The sequence below is a fragment of the Vipera ursinii genome (genome assembly GCF_947247035.1).
Source record: "Vipera ursinii genome assembly, chromosome: 7".
NCBI lineage: Eukaryota > Metazoa > Chordata > Lepidosauria > Squamata > Viperidae > Vipera > Vipera ursinii.
The window spans coordinates 3,901,080-3,929,039 of record NC_139521.1 but is presented as its reverse complement, the minus strand read 5'-3'; the positions used below and the strand labels follow the sequence as shown (position 1 = coordinate 3,929,039).

Here is a 27,960-nt window from a genome sequence, read left to right as displayed (position 1 = left end):
AAGAAAATGGATATTTTATGTACAGAACAGAACTCTACTGTACAACGATAAGGAATGCTGTGATCACGTTCTTTCTTTTGGTCAATGAAGATAAAACTTGTTGAGCTTTCTCAGGAAACTTCAGTCAACAGCTGGAGCCGGTGGATCTTGTCCCTGTGTGTTAAGAATGGAATTAGAAGTTTCTGAATTTTTGCAAAAGAGGAGGTGTCGTCCTCTTACAGATCCTCATGCATCTTTACCAATTTTTAATTCAGAGAGTAAAAGAAATTACAGGTAATCTCCCTCTATCATCATTATCTATCTTATCTTATCTTATCTAATATAATCTATCTATCTCCATCATTATCTATCATCACCTATCTCTTATCTCTCTCTCTCTCTAATCTATCATCACCTATGTCTTTATCTCTATGTATGTATGTATGTATGTATGTATGTATGTATGTATCTATCTATCATCACCTATCTCTTATCTCTCTGTATCTATCTATCTATCTATCTATCTATCTATCTATCTATCTATCTATCATCACCTATCTCTTATCTCTCTGTATCTATCTATCTATCTATCTATCTATCTATCTATCTATCTATCTATCTATCTTCTAATTTATCATCACCTATCTCTTATCTCTCTGTATCTCTGTATCTCTCTCTATATATATCTAATTTATCATCACCTATCTCTTATCTCTCTGTATCTATCTATCTATCTATCTATCTATCTATCTATCTATCTATCTATCTATCTATCGTCACCTATCTCTTATCTCTCTTTATCTCTGTATCTCTCTATCTATATATATCCTGCCTTTATTATTTTTACAAAGAATAACAAAAAATCTTCCCTCCTCCTACTTTCCCCACAACAATCCCCCTATAAAGTGAGTTGGGCTGAGGCAGTGACCGGTCCAAAGTCACCCAGCCGGGGGGATTAGAACTCAGGGTCTTAAATATATGGTTTAAGAATAGGTCCATTCGTGCACATGGGTGGCAAAGGGAGGAATATACATCTAAAAGCAGAGATGCACTAAAAAGACAGTTGAAAGGCGACAATGAGAAATTCTGAATGTAAAACAAGCAATTTGGGGGTACTGCAAAGAGATGGGCTTGGTAATAAATGTACAAGAAAGAGCCAGACAAAAGAAAGAAGAGAAAGCAATCGCTGTAGGAAGAAACGAGATAGATTTATCTCTCAAGTGAATGATCCCGGCAACTTTAAGATCTGTGGACATCAACCCACAGAATTCCCCAGCCAATCAATCATTGCATGGCCAGGGAATTCTGGGAGTTGACATTACAAGAATTAAATTTGCCAAGCTTGAACTAGAAAGTCAACAAAGCAAAACAGGATATAGGGGCTACCTGGAACAAAAGGGAAAGAATCTTATTAAGGCCAAAGAAGTATGTGGACTAATGGGAAGTATGAAAGAGGATGCATGTAGAATGATTGCTGCCAAAATGGAAAAATCAGGGCATCAACCTATCACGGTGAGCAGATTTACAAATGCAAACTGGATATGATAACGATGTTAAACCGTGTGGATTTTATAAGGAACAAATGGTGTTGGATAAGATATTGTTCACTTCAGATGAGACATTAATTAAGAAAATGTATATATATATATTTATTAACGTGGGAAATGGAAAGCGAACAGGTTAAAAAGAAACAATGTTAAGATGGGCGAAAAGTTTTGGATGTAATACAGAATGAGAAAAATGGCAAAATTTACGGGGGAAAAATTACAAACGGACAATGTCAACTTCTTATAAAGAAAATTTATACAAAAAGTTTTACAGACGGCACTTGCCACCAGCAAGACTAGCAAAAATGTTTAAAAATATGTCAGACAGATGTTGGAAATGTCAACATAAGTCAGGCACGTATTATCACGTTTGGTGGACATGTGATAAAGTAAAGAATTATTGGAAAAAGATACATACTTGGCTAGAAAAGATGTTGGGAGAACATGTAGATTTTAAACCCGAACTTTTTCTACTAGGTATAATGCCAGGAAAGACTAACAAACAAAGCCTATATTTGATTTTGCATGTCAGAACAGCGGCAAGAATTTTATTTGCGCAATATTGGAAAAATGAAGGAATACCATCAGATGAAGAAATAATAATGATGATAAAACAATACCAGAGTGCGCAGAGATGGACAGACTGACTATGAGACTGAAAGAAAAAAAAAGGAAAAAAATGGAATATTACCAAACTTGGGACTTATTTTATCGATGGCTAGAGGAAAGAATAAAAGATTAGGAATTAAATAAGTAAAAGTAATCTCAAGACAGCACGTTGATTGAAAAATTACTATTGTTATGTATGGGAAAAAATAATAAAAACTTTAAAAAAACGAAGTATAAAACCAGAAGGATGAAAAAAAAAGATTGCTTGCTAAAAGGATATGAGACAGATTGTATGGTGTATGCAGACAGAGAAAAAGCAGCAAAGAGTAGAGTTCAAAGGGAACAAGGAAGCTTTAAAAAGCTAAAAGAGGAAGGGAAAATGAAGAGCTGTTTAGATTTGGGGGGTGTGGGGGGGGAATATCTGAGAAATCAAAGTGGCTAGCAAGGAGCTTTCAAGAGAATGAAAGGAATGCCATTTAGAATCCTAGCCTTATCCGTTAATCAGGTTATCACCGATAATGGCTGAAGGGAATTATTCAAACAGCCCTCTCTGTTTTCTTGCAAGTCCCGGGTGAGACTATAATCCACCCGTGCTGAGTTAGCTTTGTGTTGCACGGTTTCGGTAAGACTTATTCCGTGGGATGTCGTAATATTGCATTGCTGTTTGGTAAAATTAGTTAAACTGCATTAGAGAATTTTCGTCACCAGGGCTTGGGAAGGACAATTTCCTTCCCATTCTGCGCTACCCAGCCAAAAAAAACAAATGCCTGGGGGAAACAGACTCACGTTATGCGGGCGGGACGGCTTTTCAGCACCAATCGATCTCCTCAAGCTGGTAGGCCTCATCAAGAACAAAACCAGGGCTAGGACCAGCCAGCCCACCATAATCATGGTGACACTGAAGTCATGGTCAGCAGATGGATTCGGTCCCGGCACTAGAAAAAAACAACACGACACACAAAAGGGCAGAATTAACTTCAGACCCGCCAACGAATTATCGGCAAGGAAACTTAGTTGGGGACAGGGTGGACTTGTGAACCAGGCAGAGTATCGACATAATGCTAGGAGTCCAGGTTGTGCTTTGTCTAGACCAGGAGTGTCAAACTCACGATGTCATGTGACGTCGCGCGACGTATCGGAGCTTTTTCCCCATTGCCGTCAATGGGGTGAGCGCGGTTTTGTCATGACGCGTCCGGCCCACGGGCCAGCAGTTTGACACCCCTGGTCTAGACTACCTTACGGTGCTAAGAGGAGTTGAACATCAGCAACTGGATATGTTAGACTCCTCGTCCTAAGAGACGTCATGCTAACGCTGCCTAATCAGGATTCCGTGTCTGCGGAATAGTCTCAGCTGCTATCAGGCACAAACCAACGGAGGATCACATGCTGGGTTACGTATCCTGTTGGTTTGTCCTGAAGGCGGTTAGTGTGATTCTATTGTTACAGAAAAGGCTGCTCCCTCCATTAATGTTGCTCTGGGAGCTGGAACAAAACTCCTGCTTTGCTTTCCACCTTAATTGGGGCCAACGTTTATGAATATCCAAGGCCCAGGTGTCTCCCAAACGGCATTTTCCGGTTCATTTTGTTCTCCAGGGAGATTAGAGAGACCGGAACTGCTCCGAGAATGCCATCGGCAGGGACTCCGTTGTCAAGACCGCCCAGCCGTGTTCTTCCCTTCTGTGGACCAAGCCGAACATTCAAATCGGGCCATCCTCATGATGCTTCCAAAGAACACCGAACCCATGACTGATTAAGGGATCGTTCGGGGACGAGTCATCTTCTAATCTCGAAGGACAGCAACCCAGACTGTCTGCAGTTAGGATCCCTGAAGCTCAGCTCTTAATCCTACGTTGATTTGCTACAACCCTCGTTAAAGGGACGGCATGGGACAGAAGCCAACAAAAAATAGCAGTTAAGAAGCACTAACTGAGCTGCAGAATAGGGACGCGTCCAGAACAGCTAACGCTATCGCTCCCGAATGCTTCTTCCCTGTCTCAGAGGTAAGAACATAGTCTAGGGGCTGGAAGGGACCTTGGAGGTCTTCTAGTCCAACCCTCTGCCCAAGCAGGAGATCCTATCTCAGTCCAGACAAACGGCTGTCCAATCTCTTCTTAAAAAGCTCCAACGGCGGAGGCACCCACCACTTGTTCCACCGATCGTCCTCACCGTTTGGAAGTTTCTCCTTAGTTCTAGCTTGGCTCTGTCTGTAATGGTCTCCCATCAAATCTCTGGTTAATATAAATCCATAGTCTAACAGAGCGAAAGAGCTCGCAGGCGAGCAGGATAAGAGGGGGGGAAGGGCCACTAGAAGAGGGCTGGGACTGGGTTAGCGCAGCGTGAAGCCCACCTGAAGGTCAGAGCAGCGAAGGCAGTTGAAGACCTCTACGCCTCCAATGCAAACGCACTCAGCAAGCTGATGTTGGGTTCTCTCGACTGCGGGACGGTTCCTTCACCGAGACGTGGGAACAAACCCAGAATGATGGCCGTGAGCAGGCGCGCACCACAAACGGAGTGGGGCTTGCGCCCACCTGATGCTCACTAGCCCTGCCCCGTTCTTGCGCCTTGATTCTGTGGCCCCGCGGCGGCCGTTTTTGCACCTTGCAGCGCAACGGCGGCCCGTTTTTGCACGGTGCAGCAGCGGCCTGTTTCCACACGCCCGTCGCGCCGTGGTGTCCATTTTTTGCGCATTGGGGCGCGGCTGGTGAGTCTTAAATAGATAAATACAACATCTGACATGATACCCTATGTGGGTTTTTGTTGTTTTTTCAACTCTTGATGTTTCCCCCCTCCCCAAAGTAGCTCTGACTTCATTCTTCATGAAGAAAGGAGCAGATAGGACCCCAACCCATCCCTTGGCAATTCTTATAGGTTTGCTGCCAGGGTTAATAGTACATGGGAGGCTGCTTGAGAGGAACATAGCAATCGAATCTTAGTCACAATCCAAACTCAGACTGCGATGGTGAATCACTATTTGGGCGTGAACCACAAGCGCCAGGCGGCTTTTCCACTTCACCTTGGTTGACTTTCAACTGAGCATCTATCTATAAATCCCATCTAGCAAACTTGGCAGGCTCTGGCTTTCGTTTCCTTCCACCCCCTTCCTTCCGCTAGCTCCATCTTCCCCAACTATGGCTGTAAATTAGAGTTGCAATCCCACTGAAGTGATGGAAGTGATGAGGTTGGCATGGGGAAAGCTGAGCTAGCTTGTCAATAGGACACCTTATGCTAACGCGTAAACAAGAGGACTTTTTCTTAATTCCAGCATCCTGGCCAACCATTCATGGCATTCCGAATTAGCGGCCACAGATTGCATTTTTGGCCTGTGGATGCATGTCCAAGTAAAAGAAAGGTTACAATTATTATTTTTTTAATCTTACCCTAAGGATCCTAAACGGCTTAAAAGCAAGGCAACTTATTTTTAATCTTCATAATAACTTTCCCCCTCGCCGATCAACCAAATTAATCTATTAAATTGATTAAAATTGCAACTATGCAACAAAAAAAACAACAAAAACCTTTAATTCATCTAGATTCATGGTATTAAAAAATTACTGCTGGAAGAGACTGTCGTATGTAGCGCTAAAATAAATACTAATTTATAACTGAAGTGAGGATTTATCAAGAGATTGGATGAAGCAATGTTCTCTTCCACAGTCCACAAATGTCAGCTCTACTTTCATGTGCTGATGATGCCATATTATTAAACAAAATATAGGCAGTCATATAAAAGCATATGATAAGACTACTTTCTCAGTTATTAGTCAACAGAAATGGGAGGACTACCTCCTTAGAAATCGACAAGACCTCTGGCTAAGCAACGCAGCAAAAACAAACAAAAATGAATACCAGAAATGAAATATAGACAGAAAGCAAAACTGGGTGCCAAAATTTTAAGCATCCCAGGCTTCTTTCTGAATGCAAAAAGTCAACAGCAGACCTCGGAGCTATTTGCATATTCCAAGCCAGGCATATACTGTATGACAGCTCTCTGAATGAAAAGACTGTTTGTCAAACGTATGAATGAGGCTTTCAGCTTTACCAAGCAAAGGTATTACTTTGTGGCATGCGGAAAGAAAGAAAGAAAGAAAGAAAGAGGGAAGGAGAGAGAGAGAGAGAGAGAAAGAAAGAAAGAAAGAACTACTTTGTGGCATGTGTCAAGAAAGAAAGAAAGAAAGAAAGAAAGAAAGAAAGAAAGAAAGAAAGAAAGAAAGAAAGAAAGAAAGAAAGAAAGAAAGAAAGAAAGAAAGAAAGAGGAAAGAAAAAGAAAGAGAAAGAAAGAAAAGAAAGAAAGAAAGAAAGAAAGAGGGAGAGAGAGAGAAAGAAAGAAAGAAAGAAAGAAAGAACGAACGAACTACTTTGTGGCATGTGTCACGAAAGAAAGAAAGAAAGAAAGAAAGAAAGAAAGAAAGAAAGAAAGAAAGAAAGAAAGAAAGAAAGAGTACTACTTTGTGGCATGTGTCACGAAAGAAAGAAAGAAAAAAGAAAGAAAGAAAGAAAGAAAGAGAAAGAAAGAAAGAAAGAAAGAAAGAAAGAAAGAGAAAGAAAGAACTTTGTGGCATGTGTCACGAAAGGAAGGAAGGAAGGAAGGAAGGAAGGAAGGAAGGAAGGAAGGAAGGGTACTACTTTGTGGCATGTGGCATGAAAGAAAGAAGAAAAAAAGAAAGAAAAAAAGAAAGAAAGAAAGAAAGAAAGAAAGAAAGAAAGAAAGAAAGAAAGAAAGAAAGAAAGGCAGAGGGAGGGAGGGAGGGAGGAAGAGAGAGAGAGAGAGAGAGAGAGAGAGAGAGGGAGAGGGAGAGGGAGAGGGAGAGGGAGAGGGAGAGAGAGAGAGAGAGAGAGAGGGAGAGAGAGAGAGAGAGAGAGAGAGAGAGAGAGAGAGAGAGAGAGAGAGAGAGAGAGAGAGAGAGAGAGAGAGATGAATGTGTTAAGTTCTGTGGCAGGCTAGGATTTTCAGACCTGACTCATTTATTTGTAACAGCAGAACAGACATCATTCTGACTTCAGCCACACCACAATTTACTTGCTTCCTCCACAAATTTTCCATCATGAAAAAGTCCATCAGGGAGCAAAAAAATTACAGAAGGATGAGTCAGAGGCAAACAACTAGCAGATGATTTGGGCCATAATTTGTTAATCTTACGATAATCTACTTTATTATAACTTATTATCACAATTAGCACGATGTACAACCAAATTATCATTCTATGAAAATTTATTCTGGCAACCACTATAATGTATTACAATTATGGCCACAATTAGCACAATCTCCAACTCTATCGCCATAATTTATTGTTACAATAATCATAACTGATTATTCTGGTTACATTTACCAACCGGTAAAGGTTGTGATTGATATCTTGGAACCAACCAAGAAACAAACCCAGTTTCAAAATCTTTGCTTAAGATGCTGTTATATGATACAAACATCAATGTATTCCCCCCCCACTTCAGATTAATCATAACTAATTAAGAAGATGCCTGTGTTAATCAGAACAGAGGAAAGACAAAAGGTGGCATAACTTATTTTGGCTTAGTGACACTGCATTTGTTCTTCAATCATTGTTTCACATTGTAACCATCTACAAATACTAATACTAATAATACTAATAAAGTTGGAAGGGACCTTGGAGGTCATCTAGTCCAACCCCCTGCTCAGGCAGGAAACCCTATATCATTTCAGACACATGGCTGTCCAGTCTCTTCTTAAAAACTTCCAGTGTTGGAGCCATTCACCGCTTCTGGAGGCAGGTTGTTCCACTGGTTAATTGTTCTAACTGTCAGGAAGTTTCTCCTTAGTTCGATTCATAGTAAATATTCTCGCCTTCCAATTACTTACATTCCTGAAGACATTCTGTATCCGTGCAGTAGGACTGAGATTGCCGTAACTGAAATGAAGACAACGACACGAGTTTAATTAGATTTCACCAGCTTTGAAGCTTGTTGGACAATCTCCAAAGATTAAAATACACCGGAGAGTGAAACGTCGTTTATAAGAAATCCATTTCTGCCATCAGTCGTAATCGCCAGCCCTGCGGCAAAAGGTGGCTGGTGCCTCTTATCCCGTAAGTTCCCACGAAGTGTGGACACTCACAGAAATGGAGGTATTCCTCAGAATTTCTCACTATTCACAGCAGAGCCAATGAAAAATTTCGGAAAAAAGCTGACATTGGCCAATAAAGTTCAACGCCTCCATAAATTGCCCCCTGCAACTATGCAAGTTTATTGCTATATATAATTGGGAAATGTTAGGAACACTAATGATGATATCTTTTTTTTTAATTAAAGAGTTTTACAAAAACAAGATTTTACAATATATCCCCAAATCCCCCCACCCCAAACCCGCCCACTTCCCCCCCCACACTTCCCAGAGCTAAATACAGGATTATAGTTATAATAATCATATTCTAAATAAAAATTATGCATAATATACAATTAACAAAATGCTTTAACTCCCCTTTAACATAACTGCATACAAAGTACCAATAACAATATCCCTCTAAAATCTACTCATAAGCTAAATGGAACTTTTTAGTCCCATATTTATTCTGAATATAATCTATCCATCTCCTCCAAACTGAAATATATCTTTCCTGTGAATGATCTTTCAAGTAAGCAGAAATCTTAGACATTTCTGCAAGATTCGAAACTTTAAGCACCCATTCTTCTATAGTAGGCAAACTATCCTTCTTCCAATATTGTCCCACCAGTAACCGTGCTGCTGTTACCATATTCAACATCAAATTAGTTTCTTTAACATCGCAATCTACAACAATACCCAATAAAAACAATTGTGGAGAAAACTTTATCTTTCTCTTAGAAATCTTTTGAATGTTCCACCAAATTTTAATCCAAAAAGTTTTTATATTTCTACAAGTCCACCACATATGAAAATGGGTGGCTTCTAAACTACATCTCCAACATTTAGACTGTAAATTAGGATACATGTTAAGACAACTTCTTGGGATCCAGATGCCATCTATAAAACATTTTATAAAAATTTTCACTTAAGTTTTGAGCCTGAGTGAATTTAACATTTCTGACCCAAATTATCTCCCAAGTGTCCAACGAAATTGGTTCCTGAATATTTTGTGCCCACTTTATCATACAATCTTTAACTAATTCCATTTCCGAATCGGAATTGGACTAATGATGATATCTTTATATGTGCCTCCTAAAACTCTTAACACCGATTCTGTTCCAGGGCAAAACAGGACCTATACACAGCACAATCGTTTCTTGTGAACTGGGTCCCAAACCCTGCACTGCTTGACAGTGCTCCTAATAATAATCTTTATTGATGGGTGCAGAGTTCCAAACACACGTTATACCAAAATGCAGTAAAAACAATCTAGAAAGGGATTGGTTAAAATATAATTTAGAGTAAAACAGAAATAAAACACAGTTTTAAATGAAATTGGGATACAATTCCATTTCTGAAATGAAACTAGGACCAAAGACGGCAATTGAAGGTGTAGATAGATAAAATACGATAAAATCATATTTCGCTATCACCCCTACAACTCACCCCAACCAGTCTCACCTAGGCTGATTTTAGCCGAACCATTTTGCTCAGCTACTGTAATTTTCAAATTCTGGCCGCACATAAGTTATTTTGACGTGGGGGGGTTTTACAGTACTCATTTTTCAGCCAGGTGGTCCTCACCTTACCACCATTTTAGTGACCAAAGTTACAAAGACCATTTTTCACACTTAATGACCGTTGCAGCATCCCCGGGGTCACGCGATCAAAATTCAGATGCTCGGCAATTCTCTACTGTTGGAAGGAAAAAAAAAAAAACAACAACCAAGAAAATCCTGTACAGTTGTGTCTATTCTATCCCCAGGAATGGAGCTTGACTTTTTATTGCTTCTAAAGAGTCCATAAACAGGCTTCTACCTTACTGTATGTAGGTTTTCTGTTCTTTTAAACAAAAGAGGGCAATATTAACATAAATTTAAGCTGATGGAAAACCATATGGCTGCATTAGCAAACTCTCTTAGAGAGCTCCTTTCATTTGTTACACTCTGATTCTTAATTCCATCCTCACCACCATCAGGAAGAATCCCAATTGTGCTCTTCGGAATTAGCCAGCCGAAATTAAATCAAAGTAAGACACAGCGACTATATATTAAGATTGGAGACGGTGGGCCCGTCTTTTGAAAGAGCAGCACCATCACTTGGAAAAGTCTTTAGTAAACCTCGTAATATAATAATAATAATAATAATAATAATAATAATAATGATGATGATGATGATGATGATGATGTTGGAAGGGACCTTGGAGGTCATCAAGTCCAACCCTCTGCCCAGGCAGGAAACCCTATACCATTTCAGACAAATGGCTGTCCAATCTCTTCTTAAACGCCTCCAATGTTGGAGCACGCACAACTTCTGGAGGCAGGTTGTTCCACCGGTTAATCGTTCTAACTGTCAGGAAGTTCCTCCTTAGTTCTAGGTTGCTTCTCTCCTTGGTTAGTTTCCATCCATTGCTTCTTGTCCTGCCTTCAGGTGCTTTGGAGAATAGCTTGACTCCATCTTCTTTGGGGCAGACCCTGAGATACTGGAACACTGCTATCGTGTCACCCCTCGTCCTTCTCTTCGTTAAACTAGACATACCCAATTCCAGCCACCGTCCCTTATGTGTTTTAGCCTCCAGTCCCCTGATCCTCATTGTTGCTCTTCTCTGCAGTCTTTCCAGAGTCTCAGCATCTTTTTTACATCGTGGTGACCAAAATTGGATGCAGCATTCCAAGGGTGGCCTTACCCAGGCCTTGTAAAGTGGTATTAACACTTCACGGGATCTTGATTCTCTTCCTCTGTTAATAGCTTCTTAATGTAAAAATATAGCTTTTCCAGAGGAAAAACTCGCCACATTCGGGATTCTGTAGCTCAGAATCATTTACATGCTTGTTTGGACAACATGCAAGGACTTTCCAAGAATTTTTAAAGTTTAGCATAGCAGAGATTGAAAACATGTTTATTTCCCTTCTTCTTTGGGAATGGCAGAATCCAACGTTGTGTGTGTGTGTGTGTGTGTGTGTGTGTGTGTGAGAGAGAGAGAGAGAGAGAGAGAGAGAGAGAGAGAGAGAGAGAGAGAGAGAGATTTGGGTTTGCACAGAAAGAGTTAGAAACGAAATATAAATGGATTCTGAAAGTAAGGAATTTTTGATTTGTTTTTTCTCTTAAAGACTATGCAATCCCCTTGCTTCAGGGTGGGGTTAGGGCGTGACAGATTGGAGCTGAGCGTTTACCGCCGGGAGTTCAGCTGCAGACAATTACTCTTGGCAGCCAGGGAGAAAAATATCTCCCAGGACCGAGGATTGAACTCACGGCCTGCTGATCGTGAGGCGAGAGCTCCACCTCTAGGCCGCCACGCCAACTCCATCAAGGTAAGGAATATCACCTTGAAAAAAAAAGAAATAGGTTGCAAAGTTGAAATAACAAAGCGGCAAGCGGGATTTGAACTCACGGGCTTCCCCCTGACGGACGTGCGACAAATACAACTTACAACAATTCATTTAGTGGCCAATACCAATAAAGGTAAGGGACGCGGTGGCTCAGTGGGTTAGGACACTGAGCTTGTTGATCAGAAGGTTGGCAGTTTGGCGGGTCGAATCCCGAGTGCCGCTTAGTAGAGTGAGCGCCTGTTACTTGTCCCAGCTTCTGCCAACCTAGCAGTTCGAAAGTAAGTAAAAATGCAAGTAGAAAAATAGGGACCACTACGGTGGGAAGGTAACAGCGTTCCGTGCGCCTTTGGCGTCTAGTCATGCCGGCCACATGACCACGGAGACGTCCTCAGACAAGCGCTGGCTCTTCGGCTTTGAAACGGAGATGAGCACCGGCCCCTAGTCGGAAACGACTAGCACGCATGTGCGGGGGAACCTTTACTTTTTACCAATAAAGGAGAATATTTGTAGCTCAGGATGGAAATGAGGGATCCTTGGTTCTCACTGAGCTTGTTTTGTTATAGACGTTTCATTACCCAACTAGGTAACGTCATCAGCGCTTGCTGAAAATTAAATCTCAAGGATTCTTGGTGGCTGTAGGGGCTCTGAGAACATATAATTCCTACGGGAACACCAAATTGTGTTGCGTGGACTTTTGCTATCCCAAAAATACTAACACGATCAAAGATTACCATTTCCCACCCCACTTTATTTTGTGTGATTTATGAAAGCCAATTTCTATCTTCCCCTAATTTATTTTTTTTTTCAGCACGTGGAAAGAGGGCATAAAAACTTCTCCACAAAGCAGCCCAAGGCTGGACAAGAAGCAACGGTTGGAAACTCATCAAGGAGAGAAGCAACCTGGAACTAAGGAGAAATTTCCTGACAGTGAGAACAAATAACCAGTGGGACTACTTGCCTCCAGAAGTTGTGAATGTTCCAGCGCTGGATGTTTTTAACAAGAGATTGGACAACATTTCTCTGAAAAGGTATAGGGTTTCCTGCCTAAGCAGGGGGTTGGACTAGATGACCTCCAAGGTCCATCCCAGAAGAAAAATACATTCCTCGCTTCTGCAAACACCGGCTACAGACAGAGGTTGCAGCCCCTGGATTTTCTTTAAATCACATCCGAGCAAAATAAATCTGTCACGACGCTAGGACTCCTGAAAATGGTGCAGGAGGTTTGCGAACAATTGTTCCAGGTGTAGGAATGAGAGAGTTACAGCAAGTAAGGGAGAAGTCCCCTGAATCCCCGAAGCGTAACGACTACAGCTTCCGTGAAAAAAAACCTCACTGCTTCATTTCACTTTTCAAAAGTTTCATATAAAATTTCAGGAACTAGTAAGACCATCGGAGCGGAACAGCTCAGCTGCAAAAGGCTGGAGGACTCGTATCTCCTCCCCGAAAAGAAAAAAATATCTCTTCACGCCCTAAACTTGTTTCCTACTTTTGGGGGGCGAGGGGGGGTTGGGGTAGTTGCTTGGTAGTTCCCAGTGCACCCTACTACCTTCCAGAAGTGTCTCAACGGACATTTGCCTTCCTAATCTCAGCGTGTAAAAAAGGGTGTCAGGTCCTGGGTTGCCTTTCTGGAGATCAAATGGAACTGTTTCTATAATGCAACCTCCTAGCTACGCAGTATATAGATGTGAATAATAATAATAACAGCAGCAGCAGCAACAACAACAATAATAATAGTTGGAAGGGACCTTGGAGGTCATCTAGTCCAACCCCCTGCTCAGGCAGGAAACCCTCTACCTTTTCAGACAAATGGCTGCCCAGTCTCTTCTTAAAAACCTCCAGTGATGGAGTATTCACCGCTTCTGGAGGCAGGTTGTTCCACTGGTTAATTGTTCTAACTGTCAGGAAGTTTCTCCTGAGTTCCAGGTTGCTTCTCTCCTTGGTTAAGTTTCCACGCATTACTTCTTGTCTGCCTTCGGGCGCTTTGGAGAACAGCTTGACTCCCTCTTCTTTGGGGTAGCCCCTGAGATACTGGAAGACTTGCTATCCTGTCACCCCTGGTCCTTCTGTTTATTAAACTACTAGACATATCCAATTCCAGCATCCGTTCCTCATCTGTTTTAGCCTCCAGTCCCCTGATCATCTTTGTTGCTCTTCTCTGCACTCTTTCTAGAGTCTCGACATCTTTTTTACATCGTGGTGACCAAAACTGGATGCAGAATTCCAAGGGTGGCCGTACCAAGGCGTTGTAAAGTAGTATTAACACTTGACGTGATCTTGATTCTATCCCTCTCTTAATGCAGCCTAGGATTGTGTTGGCTTTTTTGGCGGGTGCAGCACGCGGCTGGCTCCTATTTAAGCGATGGTCCACTAGGATTCCAAGATCCGTCTCGCTTAAAAAAAAACAACCCTCCTTTGGAGAAAAGCCAATTTTGTAAAGACAGTAGTCCCCAACCTTTCCACTTTGGCAATCTAGCCCAGCGCCAGGGGTGTGTGTGTGGGGTGTGTGTGTGTGGAATGGCAGGCACACGTATGTACACATAGCTCTAGTAGTGCGAGCCCCTCCACTTGTGCAAGTGGACCTTTGCACGTCATGTTTGCCCATAGCTCCGTGGCCCGCTTTCAAACAGGCCATGGCCCAGGGTGGGGGGGGGGTGGGGGACCCCTGTTATAAGAGATTAAAAAAATAAAACTTTACTTTAAAAAAAAGTAAACTTAAAATGGGAAACCCCTTTTTTAAACTTCAAAAAGTCGTGAAAGAGGAAAGAACGGTGCTCTTCAACTCACAGGCAGCAACTTAAAAACAACCGCGGTGTAGGGCCTGCCTTAAATGTCTCGTTTTCAGGAAGAACCTCAGTTACGTTACTCGAATTACTCAGAGGTAATTTCATGCACCCAGTCTAAAAGAAAGAAGGCACGCTGAGATTTAAATATCTTAATTCTATAATTTACACAAAAAAACCCCACCAATAAATATGGAAAAACAACACCGCGCAAAAACGTAACCTAATCTTAAGGTAAATTCCTAGCTAGGTTTACAGTATTGTTATTTTTAAAATCCGGTTTCTCTTGAAACAGACAGATTGTGATTGCCGCAGTTTGCTTTTTTTTCCTAAACAAAATATAGATAGGTATTATTGTTGGAAGCAGTTCAAAAGCTGAGTGGTGGAAAAATAAGGATGCCGCCAGCAAACTGGCACTCCCCTGCGCCGCATTAACCATTGGATCATTTTGAGCTGATGCTTCGTACCAGGTCGATGTAGAACGGTGAATAAAACTGGGAAGCACTAGATAATTTAAATGGCTACGGAGATTCTCAGTCATCCAGATCACGGATGTCCCAAAGGTGCTTTTTTTCAGGAGGCAACTGGACTTTTTCTTTGAAGCCAGTTCCTTAAAAGACTCAACGACTCTCTGAAAGGAGGCCAAGGACCAGCTCTCTGCAAGGAGTATAAATCTTTCCTGTCAGAGCTGAAGAAGCTTCTGGGATGGGAAGTGAAAGGTCTTCAAAGGAAAACAAGAAAGTCCAGTTGCCTCCTGAAAAAAAAGCCCCTTTGGGACTGGATAATTTACTTTCAAGTTCCCTGACTGACTACGACAACTCTCTTCTGTTCTTCGCTCGGTTTTGCTCATCACGCCTTCTCTTTCCCAAGTGCTGCGGTACACTCGTCCTTGCAACCGGTGGTGGGATTCAGCCGGTTCGCCCCACTTCGGCAGAACCGGTTGCTAATTTTTTTTGTTGCCCAGGCCCAGAACGGACGTCTGGAAGCGTCATCCAGCCAGAGAACCGGTTGTTCGCCTATTTGAATTCCTTCCTTCCTTCCCTCTTTAAAACATCCTGTTTCCTCCATTTCTCTGCTTGAGATCTTCCTTCCTTCCTTCCTTCCTTCCTTCCTTCCTTCCTTCCTTCGGATTCAGCACTTCGCACCACTTCAGCAGAACCGGTTGCTAATTGTTTTGTTGCCCAGGCCCAGAACGGACTTCTGGAAGCTGCATCCACCCAGAGAACCGGTTGTTCGCCTATTTGAATTCCTTCCTTCCTTCCTTCCTTCCTTCCTTCCTTCCTTCCTTCCTTCCCTCTTTAAAACATCCTGTTTCCTCCATTTCTCTGCTTGAGATCTTCCTTCCTTCCTTCCTTCCTTCCTTCCTTCCTTCCTTCCTTCCTTCGGATTCAGTCACTTCGCCCCACTTCGGCAGAACCGGTTGCTAATTTTTTTGTTGCCCAGGCCCAGAACGGACTTCCGGAAGCGTCATCCAGCCAGAGAACCGGATGTTCGCCTATTTGAATTCCTTCCTTCCTTCCTTCCTTCCTTCGGATTCAGTCACTTCGCCCCACTTCGGCAGAACCGGTTGCTAATTGTTTTGTTGCCCAGGCCCAGAATGGACTTCTGGAAGCTGCATCCACCCAGAGAACCAGTTGTTCGCCTATTTGAATTAATTCCTTCCTTCCTTCCTTCCTTCCTTCCTTCCTTCCTTCCTTCCTTCCTTCTTTAAAACATCCTGTTTCCTCCATTTCTCTGCTTGAGATCTTCCTTCCTTCCTTCCTTCCTTCCTTCCTTCCTTCCTTCCTTCCTTCCTTCCTTCGGATTCAGTCACTTCGCCCCACTTCGGCAGAACCGGTTGCTAATTTTTTTGTTGCCCAGGCCCAGAACGGACTTCCGGAAGCGTCATCCAGCCAGAGAACCGGTTGTTCGCCTATTTGAATCCCACCACTGCTTGTAACGTAAGAAGCCGAGAAAGCTAAACGAGCAGCCCGTTTGCAGGGCAAGACTCGGTCGACAAATCTGGTGAAAATCCCAGCGGGCAACCATCACACACACACACATGCGCGCGCGATCCAGACAGATGTACTTGCATGCAGATAGTCCGCAAATTACAACCGTTCATTTAGGGACCGTTCCAAGTTACCACGGCACCGGAAAAAGTGACTTGAGGACGGCTTTTCACGGCTACGACCACTGCAGCCATCCCCACGGTCACGGGATCAAAATTCGGACTCTTGACAACGGACCCACAGTTCTGACGGTTGCGGTGTGTCCCGGGGTGTGTGTGTGTGTGTGTGTCCCCTTTTGCCACCTCCCGGCCAGCGAAATCAAACAGGGAAGCCAGATTGGCCCGACCACCGTGTTGCTAACTTAACCATTGAAGTGGGTTCACTTAACAGCTGTGAAAAGGCAGGTCGTAAAATTGGGACAAGGTCCACTGAACAACTGCCTCGCTTAGCAAGAGAAATTTTGGGCTAAATTGGGGGTCGTAAGTCGGAGACCACCCCTAGCTGAAAACCTCCTTCCTTTGATAGCTGGGGGAGGTAGGGCTTCTAGATATCCACCGTGTTTCCTCCAAAATAAGATCCCACTCTTTTATGACTCATGGACTTCAACTCCCAGAATTCCTGAGCCAGCCATGCTGGCTCAGGAATTCTGGGAGTTGAAGTCCATGAGTCATAAAAGAGCCGAGGTTGCCTACCCCTGCGCCTATCATGATTTTTTTCCAGGATGCTCGTAATATAAGCCCCAACCCCAAAATAAGCCCCAGATCGTCAGCCAGATGGACGCGTCTAGTACCGTATTTCCCCGAGTATAAGCCCTAAGGCGTCTCTTGGAGCAAGAATTAATATAAGACCCGGTCTTATTTTCGGGGAAACACGGGATATAGAACTAGAGCAGATGGATGTCTTATTTTCCCCCCTCTATCCCCTCCTTTCCTTCATCCGTGCGGGAAGGTGGGAGGAATCTTCTGAACATCTTGTTATTTGCATTTTGCTGCATCGGGTGGAAAATCTGCTCTGATTTGATCGGAAGGCTCTCCAAAGCAGCCAACTCCAAAGACCAAGAATATCGTTCCCCCCCCCCTGCCCCCGCCGATTCTTCTTACCAGATCGATCAACTTCCTCATGGCGTGCTCATGCGCGCAAATACACTCACAGGGGTCGAAGCCGCCTTCCGCCATGTTGTGGATGGACCCGGAGCGTTAATGGACCCTAGAGAGAAACGAAAGTGGCTGTGTTTATTTCTTTATTTGAGGGTTTTCTATTTGTTTTTATTCGTTCGTGTGCTTGTATCCCGCCTGTGCTGTTTTCACAAATAACGTATCCCAAGGCGGCAAACGTATCCCAAACACCTTTCCCTTAATTTTTCCCTGTAACAACAACCTTGTGAGGTGGGGTGGGCTGAGAGAGGAGGACTGGCCCAAGGTCACCCAGCTGGCTTTCATGGCTAAGGCGGGACTAGAACTCACCGTCTCCTGGTGATTAGCTCAAAGTCACCCATCTGGCTTTCAGTCTTAAAGTGGGACTAGAACTCACCGTCTCCTGGTGATTAGCCCAAAGTTACACAGCTGGTCTTCAGGTTTAAGGAGAGACTAGAACTCACCGTCTCCTGACAATTAGCCAAAGTCACCCAGCTGGTTTTCAGTCTTAAGGAGGGACTAGAACTCACCGTCTCCTGGTGATTAGCTCAAAGTTACACAGCTGGCTTTCAGGCTTAAGGAGAGACTAGAACTCACCATTTCCTGGTGATTAGCCCAAAGTCACCCAGCTGGCTTTCAGTCTTAAGGTGGGACTAGAACTCACCGTCTCCAGGTGATTAGCTCAGAGTCACCCAGCTGTCTTTCAATCTTAAAGTGGGACTAGAGCTCACCGTCTCCTGGTGATTAGCCCAAAGTTACACAGCTGCTCTTCAGGCTTAAGGAGAGACTAGAACTCACCATCTTTCATGTCTAAAGTGGGACTAGAGCTAACAGTCTCTTGCTTTCTAGTCTAGTGCCTTAACCTCTAGTCCAAATTGGCTCTCTGGCTGCCCCACTTGCACACGGTGCGTCTGGGTGGTGTGAAGCATTAAAGATCAGCAACAAAACCCACACACACACCCCCGGCAGTGACAAAATACAATAATACAAGTCCTTTGATCCTCTCCAACCTGCGGTCCCCAAACCTACGGACAGAACCGTATCTTCAAGGATTTCAGAAAAGGATGGGGGAGGTCAACTTGATTCCCAAAGGAATGATGTTCCAAAGGGTTAGGCTTAGCCACTGCAGAGAAGGCCGGGATACAAATAAATAAAATAGAAATAAAATCTGTTTTATTCCTGTAAGCTGTGCTTTTTCCATGGGAGTTTGCTAAGGAATAGCCAATGCCTGATTTTACGCCTGTAGCGGAGGCTTCAGCAAGATATCAGAAAAAGTACAGGCAAGCAACATGCCTTCTGCAAACTACAAAAGAACATAACGTTACTTTCAGGATGTCGCTATTTAAGGAATCCTACTTTAGAGTCTAACAAACAACAAAATCCTGGCTCTTTACCGGCCGTTTCCTGCCACACCTGTTTAACTAGTATAAAACAAAGGAATTAAGGTAAATACAAAATGGAACGTGGCCATTTTTTTATTGTGCAATAATCAATCGCACGGATTTTTCCAGCCAATTCTTAGTTGCAAAAGTCATTTTGTGCTGAACACCATTGCAGGTAAGCCTTGATTTGCAACCGTTCATTTAATGACTGTTTGAAGTTACAGCAGCACTGGAAAAAGTGACTTAACAACCCCTTTTCAGACATGGCCCTTGCAGCGTCCCAGCGGTTGCGCATGATCAAAATTCGAACGCTTGGCCACAGGTTCATATTTATTTATTTATTTATTTTTATTTTAATTCCATTTATATCCCGCTCTTCTCCGAAGACTCAGGGCGACTTACAAGCTTAGCAGTAGCCTTCATTCTATGTATATGCCTGCTTATTAGGGCTTTCACACACACACACCCCCAGCGGCATTATTACAAAGTCAGCTTAATTGCCCCCAACAATCTGGGTCCTCCTTTTACCTACCTCGGAAGGATGGAAGGCTGAGTCAACCTTGAGCCTGGTGGGACTCGAACCTGCACTAATTGCAGGCAGCTGGTGTTACTTAAGGACGTGACTTCCCCCTTTTGCGACCTTCTGACAAGCAGATGTCCACGGGGGAAAGCCTGATTGACTTAACCATGTTACTTAACAACTTAACAAATGTGGCAAGGAAGGTCGTAAAATGGGACGAAACTCCTTTATCAGCTATCTCGCTTAGCGACGGAAATTTGGGGCTCTGTCGTGGTCATCAGTAGAGGACCATCTATATTTGTAACGGGCAAACTCCTACGGTTTCAAAACAGCAAGACTTTAGCATGAGTTAAACAAGTAGGTCAACTTTTGGGCGATTAAAAGCAGCTTTTTTAATTATTTCAGCAGCGAATTCAGTGCTAAGGTCTATACGGGTCGTCCTCCACTTACAATAGTTCGTTTAGTGACCCTTCAAACACACAACAGAAGTGGGAAAAGTGACTTAGGGCCATTTTTCACACTTACGACCATTGCAGCATCCCCGTGGTCATTTGATCCAAATTCAGAGGCTTGGCAAATGACTCGTACTTATGACAGTCGCGCTGTCCCCGGGATCACGTGATCCACTTTTGCGACTTTCCGACGAGCAAAGAAGCCAGATTCATTTAACAGCTGTGTTACTAACTTAACAACAGCAGTGATTCCCTCAACAGCCGTGACAAGGGAGGTCGTAAAACGAGGCAAAATTCACTTCACAGCTGTCGCCCTTAGCAACAGCAATTTGGGGGCTCAATGATGGTCCTGTGCCGAGGACCACCTGTAGTCTTTAGACCACCTTTAATACGATGGAGGCTCGTCCTCCATCGTATTAAAGAAAGAATCACAATAGATCAGACCTGATTATACAAATTATACAAAGGCAGAAGAAGCAACGGATGGAAACTAGTCAAGGAGAGAAGCAACCTGGAACTAAGGAGAAACTTCCTGACAGTCAGAACAATTAACCAGTGGAACTCCTTGCCTCCAGAAGTGGTGAATGCTCCAACACTGGAGGTTTTTAAGAAGAGACTGGACAGCCATTTGTCTGAAATGGTATAGGATTTCTTGCCTGAGCAGGGGGTTGGACTAAATGACCTCCAAGGTCCCTTCCAACTTTTATTATAATTATTGTTGTTATTATTCAGTGGAATAACTTGCCTCCAGAATTTATGAATGCTCCAACACTGGAGGTTTTTAAGAAGAGACCGGACAGCCATTTGTCTGAAATGGTATAGGGTTTCCTACCTGAGCAGGGGGGGTTGGACTATATGACCTCCAAGTTCATTATTATTATCATCATCATCATCATCATCATTTGCCTGAAATGGTATAGGGTTTCCTGCCTGAGCAGGGGGTTGGACTAGCTGACCTCCAAGGTCCCTTCCAACTTTACATTATTAATTATTATTATTATTATTATTATTATTATTATTATTATTATTATTATTATTATCATCATCATCATCATCATCATCATCATCATCATCATCATCAAATTGAGGAACTAAGCCAGTAACATCCCATGTATGCTGAAGGGTAAGAACACAAACTGTATCTTGATTAACACGTAAGCTGTTCTGCTTGGCACAGACAGCCCTAACTGAAAATCAGTAACTGTCCTAAATTAATGAGCCATTGTCGGCAGCTCTGTCTTGAAATGGACGTTAGTTTTGCATATATTACATAGCACCGCTGCTAAATATATTGGTGAAAGTAGGAAATGAGACATTTCTCGTAAGACAGAACAAACTTTCATCAAAAACAGTCTGTTATGGTAAGACAATGCAAATTACCGGGTTACGGGGCAAAGCTGTCCCACGGTGCGGCTTAGGTCTTAATACCTTGCGCAGTGAACTGGACAAAAATGTATTTATATCCGGGTGGCAATTATGGACCGACAAGAGTTTTCATTCCACCCATATTACTGCTGCACCACTGAAAGAATTCAAGGTTTGTCCTGACCTTGCCAATCAAAGCCTGGGATAGAATTTGGATTATCATAGGTTGCCCGATACCTTTCTGTCCTTGATTTCATCAAAGCCAATCAGCAAGGCACATAGATTTTTTTTTGGAGGGGGTGGGTGGGAAATAAAATGCAGCAATTAGGATGGGGCTGCTGCAACTTTTTTGAAATTCTAACCACAGATGTATGGAAACCTCCCCTTTTCCCCTCAGCGTGGCTGGCTCAGGAATTCTGGGAGTTGAAGTCCACGAGCCACGAAGGGGCCAAAGTTTCCCCCGTGCTGGCTCAGGAATTCTGGGACTTGAAGTACCACGAGCCACGAAGGGGCCAAAGTTTCCCCCGTGCTGGCTCAGGAATTCTGGGAGTTGAAGTCCACGAGCCACGAAGGGGCCAAAGTTTCCCCCGTGCTGGCTCAGGAATTCTGGGAGTTGAAGTCCACGAGCCGCGAAGGGGCCAGTTTCCCCCGTGCTGGCTCAAGGATTCTGGGAGTGGAAGTCCACGAGTCGTGAAGGGGCCAAAGTTCCCCCATGCTGGCTCAGGGATTCTGGGAGTGGAAGTCCACGAGTCATGAAGGGGCCAAAGTTTCCCCATGCTGGCTTAGGAATTCTGGGAGTTGAAGTCCACGAGCCACGAAGGGGCCAGAGTTTCCCCCGTGCTGGCTCAGGAATTCTGGGAGTTGAAGTCCACGAGCCACGAAGGGGCCAGAGTTTCCCCCGTGCTGGCTCAGGAATTCTGGGAGTTGAAGTCCACGAGCCACGAAGGGGCCAGTTTCCCCCGTGCTGGCTCAGGAATTCTGGGACTTGAAGTCCACGAGCCACGAAGGGGCCAAAGTTTCCCCCGTGCTGGCTCAGGAATTCTGGGAGTTGAAGTCCACGAGCCACGAAGGGGCCAAAGTTTCCCCCGTGCTGGCTCAGGAATTCTGGGAGTTGAAGTCCACGAGCCGCGAAGGGGCCAGTTTCCCCCGTGCTGGCTCAAGGATTCTGGGAGTGGAAGTCCACGAGTCGTGAAGGGGCCAAAGTTCCCCCATGCTGGCTCAGGGATTCTGGGAGTGGAAGTCCACGAGTCATGAAGGGGCCAAAGTTTCCCCATGCTGGCTTAGGAATTCTGGGAGTTGAAGTCCACGAGTCACAAACGAGCCAAGGTTCCCCACCCCTGGTCTAGTGATTAAGGCGCTGGCCTAAAAACTGGGAGATTCTGATCCCATGAGATTGTGGATTTTAGTCCCACTTGAGGCGTGAAAGCTATCCGAGTGGCTTCGGGCTACTAGCTCCTTCTCTCTCAGACCAATTAGCCTCAGAGGATTATGGGATGGAGAAAACAGGAGAAGGAAGGAGTAGCAGACATGCGTGGCCCGAGTTATTGATGAAAACAATTCAAGTGAGATATCAAGAAATAAATATTAAGAGCGCGTCACTAAGCCTGTGACAATGTTGGCGGAGGGAAAAAAAAGTATTTTTAAAAAGTGGCCCTTAAAGATGCAGTTCTACAAGCACATGCACAATGTAAAGATATGAAACATAGGGCTTCTAAGGCTAGAACTCTCTTAAGAATTGAATATCCTTATCTGTTGAGCCATTTCCACACAGTTCAACCCTGAATTATAAGTATTCTCTTCTATCGGCACCGTTCTGCATTGCTAGCAGTTGTAGCCTGTGGCATATGGCTATGAAGTCTGGCATGTTTGGAGGGGTGTGTGTGTGGAAAAATAACACAGAAAAATCCCCCCCTATTAAATATTCCCCCTGCTTTCCTCAGGCTTCACATCTGTTTACAGGAGCAGGATTTCAAAATATCTTAAAAGAACCAAACTATCTTCCCACCGGCCGCACATCAAGAGTCCGTTCATCTGCCTATCACGCTCCCGTATCTGATATCCTTCAACTTCTTGGGCTGTGCAGGTAAGATCCCTTGCAGAAACTAGAACCTCCAGTTACAAAAGCAGACAAGATTTTACTGAGAACAAAAAGGTTCAAAAGAGTTTCCCACCTAGTAAGCGTTAGCGTGAATAGATCTGAAGATCTTTTCCATTTTTAGGCCCTGCAGGCAAAGGTCCCACCAATTCAAGATGTATGAAAGGCCTCTTCTTAAATGACCTGTGTGTGTTCTTTGGCTAATTTATCCCCAGTCACAATTACTAACTGGACTTTTTTTTTTTAAAGAAGAAGTTATAGAGTTGAATACACCACCCTTTGCAATAAAATCTTCCTCTTCTAACCACCTCCCCCCCAAAAAGTGTCATCAAGAGCAAGACCAAAATAATGGTCAATCTTTAAGGTCCACATATGGTGGACTTGTAAAAAAGTTAAAGATTTTTGGATTAAAATTTGGTGGAATATGCAGAAGATATTTAAGAAAAAGATAAAATTTTCTCCACTATTATTTTTGCTGGGTATTAATTACTATTGACTCTACTGCTATAGAAACTAAATTGATGTTGAATTTAATAATGGCAGCAAGACTTTTGGCAGTGCAATATTGGAAAAAGGATTTGCCTACTATAGAAGAATGGACTTTAAGAGTTTCGAACCTGGCAGAAATGGCGAAAATCGCAGCATATTTGAAAGACCATTCGCAACAAAGATATATTTTGGAATGGAGAAGATGGATTGATTATATCCAGAATAAATATGGGACCAAAAAGTTTCATTTAGCATTTGAATGAGTATTAGATTTAGAAGATTTGTTATTATTTAGCTATTTTTAAGGAGAGTTATAGTGCGATAGGACTCGAAGTGTTATTATAGTTAGTTTGCATATTATAGTTTAAGATTGTTATGGTCAATACCCTGTATTTGCTCTGGGAAGTCGGGAGGGGGGGAGAGGGAGGGGTTTTTTATGTTTAAAATGTATCTGTAAAACTTTTTAATAAAAAAAAAGAAGTTAGACTCAATTGGCATTTGAGGACACGTAACAATTGTATGCGTTATAGAGCTGAATACACCGCCCTTTGCAATAAAATCTTCCTTTTCTATCCACCTCCCCCCCAAAAAGTGTCATCAAGAGCAAGACCAAAATAATGGTCAATTTTTAAGGTATCTGTCCATTTCTCTGCCACATGTGCACATACACATCCAGATGCGTCCCCATAAGACAATTCCTGCAGGTCGTAGTCGAGAGAGAAGGAAATTATTTTTTTGGTTCAAAAAAAAAAAAATCTGAAAAGAAATAACTTTTTAATGTCATAGGTATTTATTTACAGGAGGACAGTTCCCAATAACATGCCGCAAAGCTCTTTTTTTTCATCTTTCTTCCTCAAGTGCACACTATGCGCTAATCATTCTTTCCCATCCCTTCCAACTGGTTATACTGGTTTGTGTTTTTTTTTAAAAAAAAACAATCTATAACTGTTAGCATTTCCTGAAACCAGTTCCAAAGGGACCTTTTATCATATGTTAATTCCAGTCATCCAGAGGGAAAGAATGCCCCTTACCTAGCTAAAAATAGGAAAAGTACTTTTTCCCCTCCCCCCAGGAATAAAATAAAATGGGAATTAAGAGGAACAAACAGCCAAATCAGAATGAGAAAGGTAGGAAAGGATAGGATAAAATTCAAGGCAAAATAATAAACAAACAAAGAAAAACAGGTCCATTTCTGATCAGAGGGATTTTAAATTTTCTGGATCTGTTCCTATCCATTCTTGAAAACCTTTCAGCATGTCAAAGCGTCTGGCGAATTATTAAAAGGAAAGCAGGCAGGAAAAATGCTTCACTGGTCATCCCGGAGAGTCGGTGAGCTGCTTTTGGCTACAGCCCAGAAACTTCACAATTGGCCCTGTTGAACCGCTGCAACTTTAGACTTGAGTTTGGGCGTGTGTGTGTTTTTTTAAGCAACAATAAACAGGAGGACATTTCAGAAGTCCCAGGAGACAAAAAAAATATATATCTGAGATTCAAAATTGTTCAGGCACAAAGATAAGATAACCTACTGTCATTGTTTTTTGCTTAACTGTGGGCACAACGGCACACGTCGAAAATGAAGTTTAGTTGCCCGCTCTCAAAGTGGAACACATACATGACACACACACACCTAACCATACTATACACACACATGCATAGACCCACACCCCTTCATATACATAACAAATATTAAATACTGTCCCATCTTGAATATATAACGGGAGGAGGAAGCCTCGAGAGTTCACAAGGTTAACGCTGTACGGAACGAAACTATGGCTGAACCGGGATGTTCTGCTTCGGATACCACGAAGGGAACAAGGATAACAGGTTGTGAAGAGGCTGTGTCGTGTCCCACTTCACGGTCACATTATTTTTAAGAGGCTCTGCCTGATCGTTTGGAATAATAAAATTATACGGTCAGTTTAAACTGTTCGGGCCTCAGGACGGATGGGAAGTTTACTGATCCAGGAGTGAAGTTCATTCTGGAAAGCGTGAAGATGGTTATCAGTGCAACGAACCTGCGACTCAACCTGGATGATTGGGGGACCGGAGACTAAAACATATAGGGAACGGTTGCTGGAATTGGGTATGTGTAGTTTAATGAAGAGAAGGGTGAGGGGTGACAGGATAGCAGTCTTCCAGTATCTCAGGGGCTGCCCCAAAGAAGAGGGAGCCAAGCTATTCTCCAAAGCACCTGAAGGCAGGACAAGAAGCAACGGATGGAAACTAGTCAAGGAGAGAAGCAACCTAGAACTAAGGAGAAACTTCCTGACAGTTAGAACAACTAACCAGTGGAACAACCTGCCTCCAGAGGCGGTGAATGCTCCAACACTGGAGTCTTTTCAGAAGAGACTGGACCGCCATTTGTCTGAAATGGTATAGGGCAGGGGTCGGCAACCTCGGCTCTTTTATGACTCGTGGACTTCAACTCCCAGAATAGCTGGCTCAGGAATTCTGGGAGTTGAAGTCCACGAGTCATAAAAGAGCCGAGGTTGCCGACCCCTGGTATAGGGTTTCCTGCCTTAGCAGGGGGTTGGACTAGATGACCTCCAAGATCCCTTCCAACTTATTATTATTAGTAACTCCAGAGGGCTCAACCGCTCGGCTCAGCGCGTTTAATGGTAGAATACTTACAGGTATTAAATAATAAGCAATGCCTTACTCTTCTTTCTAGAGTCGGGTCTGCGTCTCACGGCCTTTCGCGCATTCTGCAAGGATCCCTGGTGACCTCACTGAGCCCAGAGAAATACCTCGCTTTCGAAAGAATGCCAGCAAGGCGTTTATTCAATAAAACCAGGGGTCTTCAAACTTGGCCCTTTGATGACTTGTGAACTTCAACTCCCAGAATTCCTCAGCCAGCGTGCCTGGCTGAGGAATTCTGGGAGTTGAAGTCCCCAAGTCATCAAAGGGCCAAGTTTGAAGACCCCCTAATGAAAACAAACCAACCGCTTGTCAGCTGCGTAACTCGATTTCGAAGTTGCAAAAAAGGAAGAAAAAGAAAAGAAAAAAGAAATCGGAACGCCCAAGAACCAAAACGCCAACTTCTTAGCCGGCAAGCCAAAAAAAGAAAAAAGGCCGGCTCCCTTCTTTTAGATCGGGATGCCGTCGGGAGGAAGGGGGCGAACGGCGATCGTTAAGGATCGCAAAAGGCCAGATCGCTTGTTTGAAACCCCTCCAACTTTCCATCGGCCGGGCGTCTTTTGCGCCGGGGACGACTGGATCCCTTTGGGGGAGGAAAGCGGGAGGGAGGGAGGGAGGGGGTGGGAGAAAGCAACGGGCGAGCGAGCGTGCAAGCTGGATGGATCCGGGATCTGTTCCAGCGGCGGCCGAACTTTTGTTCCGAGGGTCCCGCCGCGCCCTTGCTTGCTCCACCCCGGCAGCCGCGGGCTGCACCGCATCCCTTTTGAACGGCAGCCCGAAGATTTGGGGGTCGAAGGAAGCGGGAACCGAGCCGAACTCACCCAAGTTGGCGCCGGCGGCTGCAGCTGCTGCTAATGCAATGGGAGGCGGCTGCAGAGAAGCCCGGGCGCCTCCAGCCTTCTCGTGTTTTGCTTGCAGTGACCACGTCAGACTCTCCGGCTGTTTTTTGCAAAGGAGACCCGGATCTGCCGGCTCCCACAAAGGGGAGGGGCTTAACGGCCCCTCCCTCCCTCCCTCGGGGCGGAGCGCAGCCGCAAGCCCCGCCCCTTTGCAACGGATCCCTTCCGCCTTTGCAAGTAGGGGCCGGCCTTTTTTTTTTTTTTTTCCCCAAGAGTCGGCCTCCGCATGCAAATTGCGCCCCGAGGCAAGGCGCTGATTGGCCTGTTCGGTTTTTTGTTTTTTTTTTTACTCTCGGCATCAAAGCTCGGCTTTCCGCTCTGCCTCGGCTCTTTTAAGGACTCGTGGACTTCAACGCCCAGAATTCCCGAGCGAGTTGTGCTGGCTGAGGAATTCTGGGAGTTGAAGTCCACGAGCGCTAAGAGAGCTGAAGTTGGGTCTGCAACCTTGACGACTTGGTGGACTGCTGGCTGAGGAATTCTGGGAGTTGAAGTCCACGAGTCCTAAGAGAGCTGAAGCTGGGCCTGCAACCTTGCCGACTTGGTGGACTGCTGGCTGAGGAATTCTGGGAGTTGAAGTCCACAAGTGCTAAGAGAGCTGAAGTTGGGTCTGCAACCTTGACGACTTGGTGGACTGCTGGCTGAGGAATTCTGGGAGTTGAAGTCCACAAGTGCTAAGA

The 27,960-nt window shown here is 43.9% G+C and overlaps 1 protein-coding gene across 1 annotated transcript; it reads right to left on the bottom strand.

Moving 5' to 3' along the window:
* Positions 1 to 27,350, bottom strand: SMIM14 (small integral membrane protein 14). Its single transcript, XM_083367716.1, has 5 exons — positions 27,206 to 27,350; positions 17,412 to 17,517; positions 7,969 to 8,017; positions 2,922 to 3,070; positions 1 to 153 (listed from the first exon to the last, which is right to left on the bottom strand). Exons 2-5 carry the CDS (start codon positions 17,484 to 17,486, stop codon positions 121 to 123), a joined length of 306 nt encoding a protein of 101 aa, XP_083223842.1. The 5' UTR covers positions 17,487 to 17,517; positions 27,206 to 27,350; the 3' UTR covers positions 1 to 120.
* Between the last annotated feature and the right edge of the window lie 610 nt (positions 27,351 to 27,960).

Excerpts from the sequence above, each read along its gene's own strand:
- SMIM14 (XM_083367716.1), bottom strand. The coding sequence starts at position 17,486 with ATGGCGGAAGGCGGCTTCGACCCCTGTGAGTGTATTTGCGCGCATGAG. Across the intron at positions 3,071-7,968 it reads TACAGAATGTCTTCAGGAAT|TGCCGGGACCGAATCCATCT; the intron begins GTAAGTAATTGG and ends GTTTTTTTCTAG. Across the intron at positions 154-2,921 it reads AGCCGTCCCGCCCGCATAAC|GGACAAGATCCACCGGCTCC; the intron begins GTGAGTCTGTTT and ends CTTAACACACAG.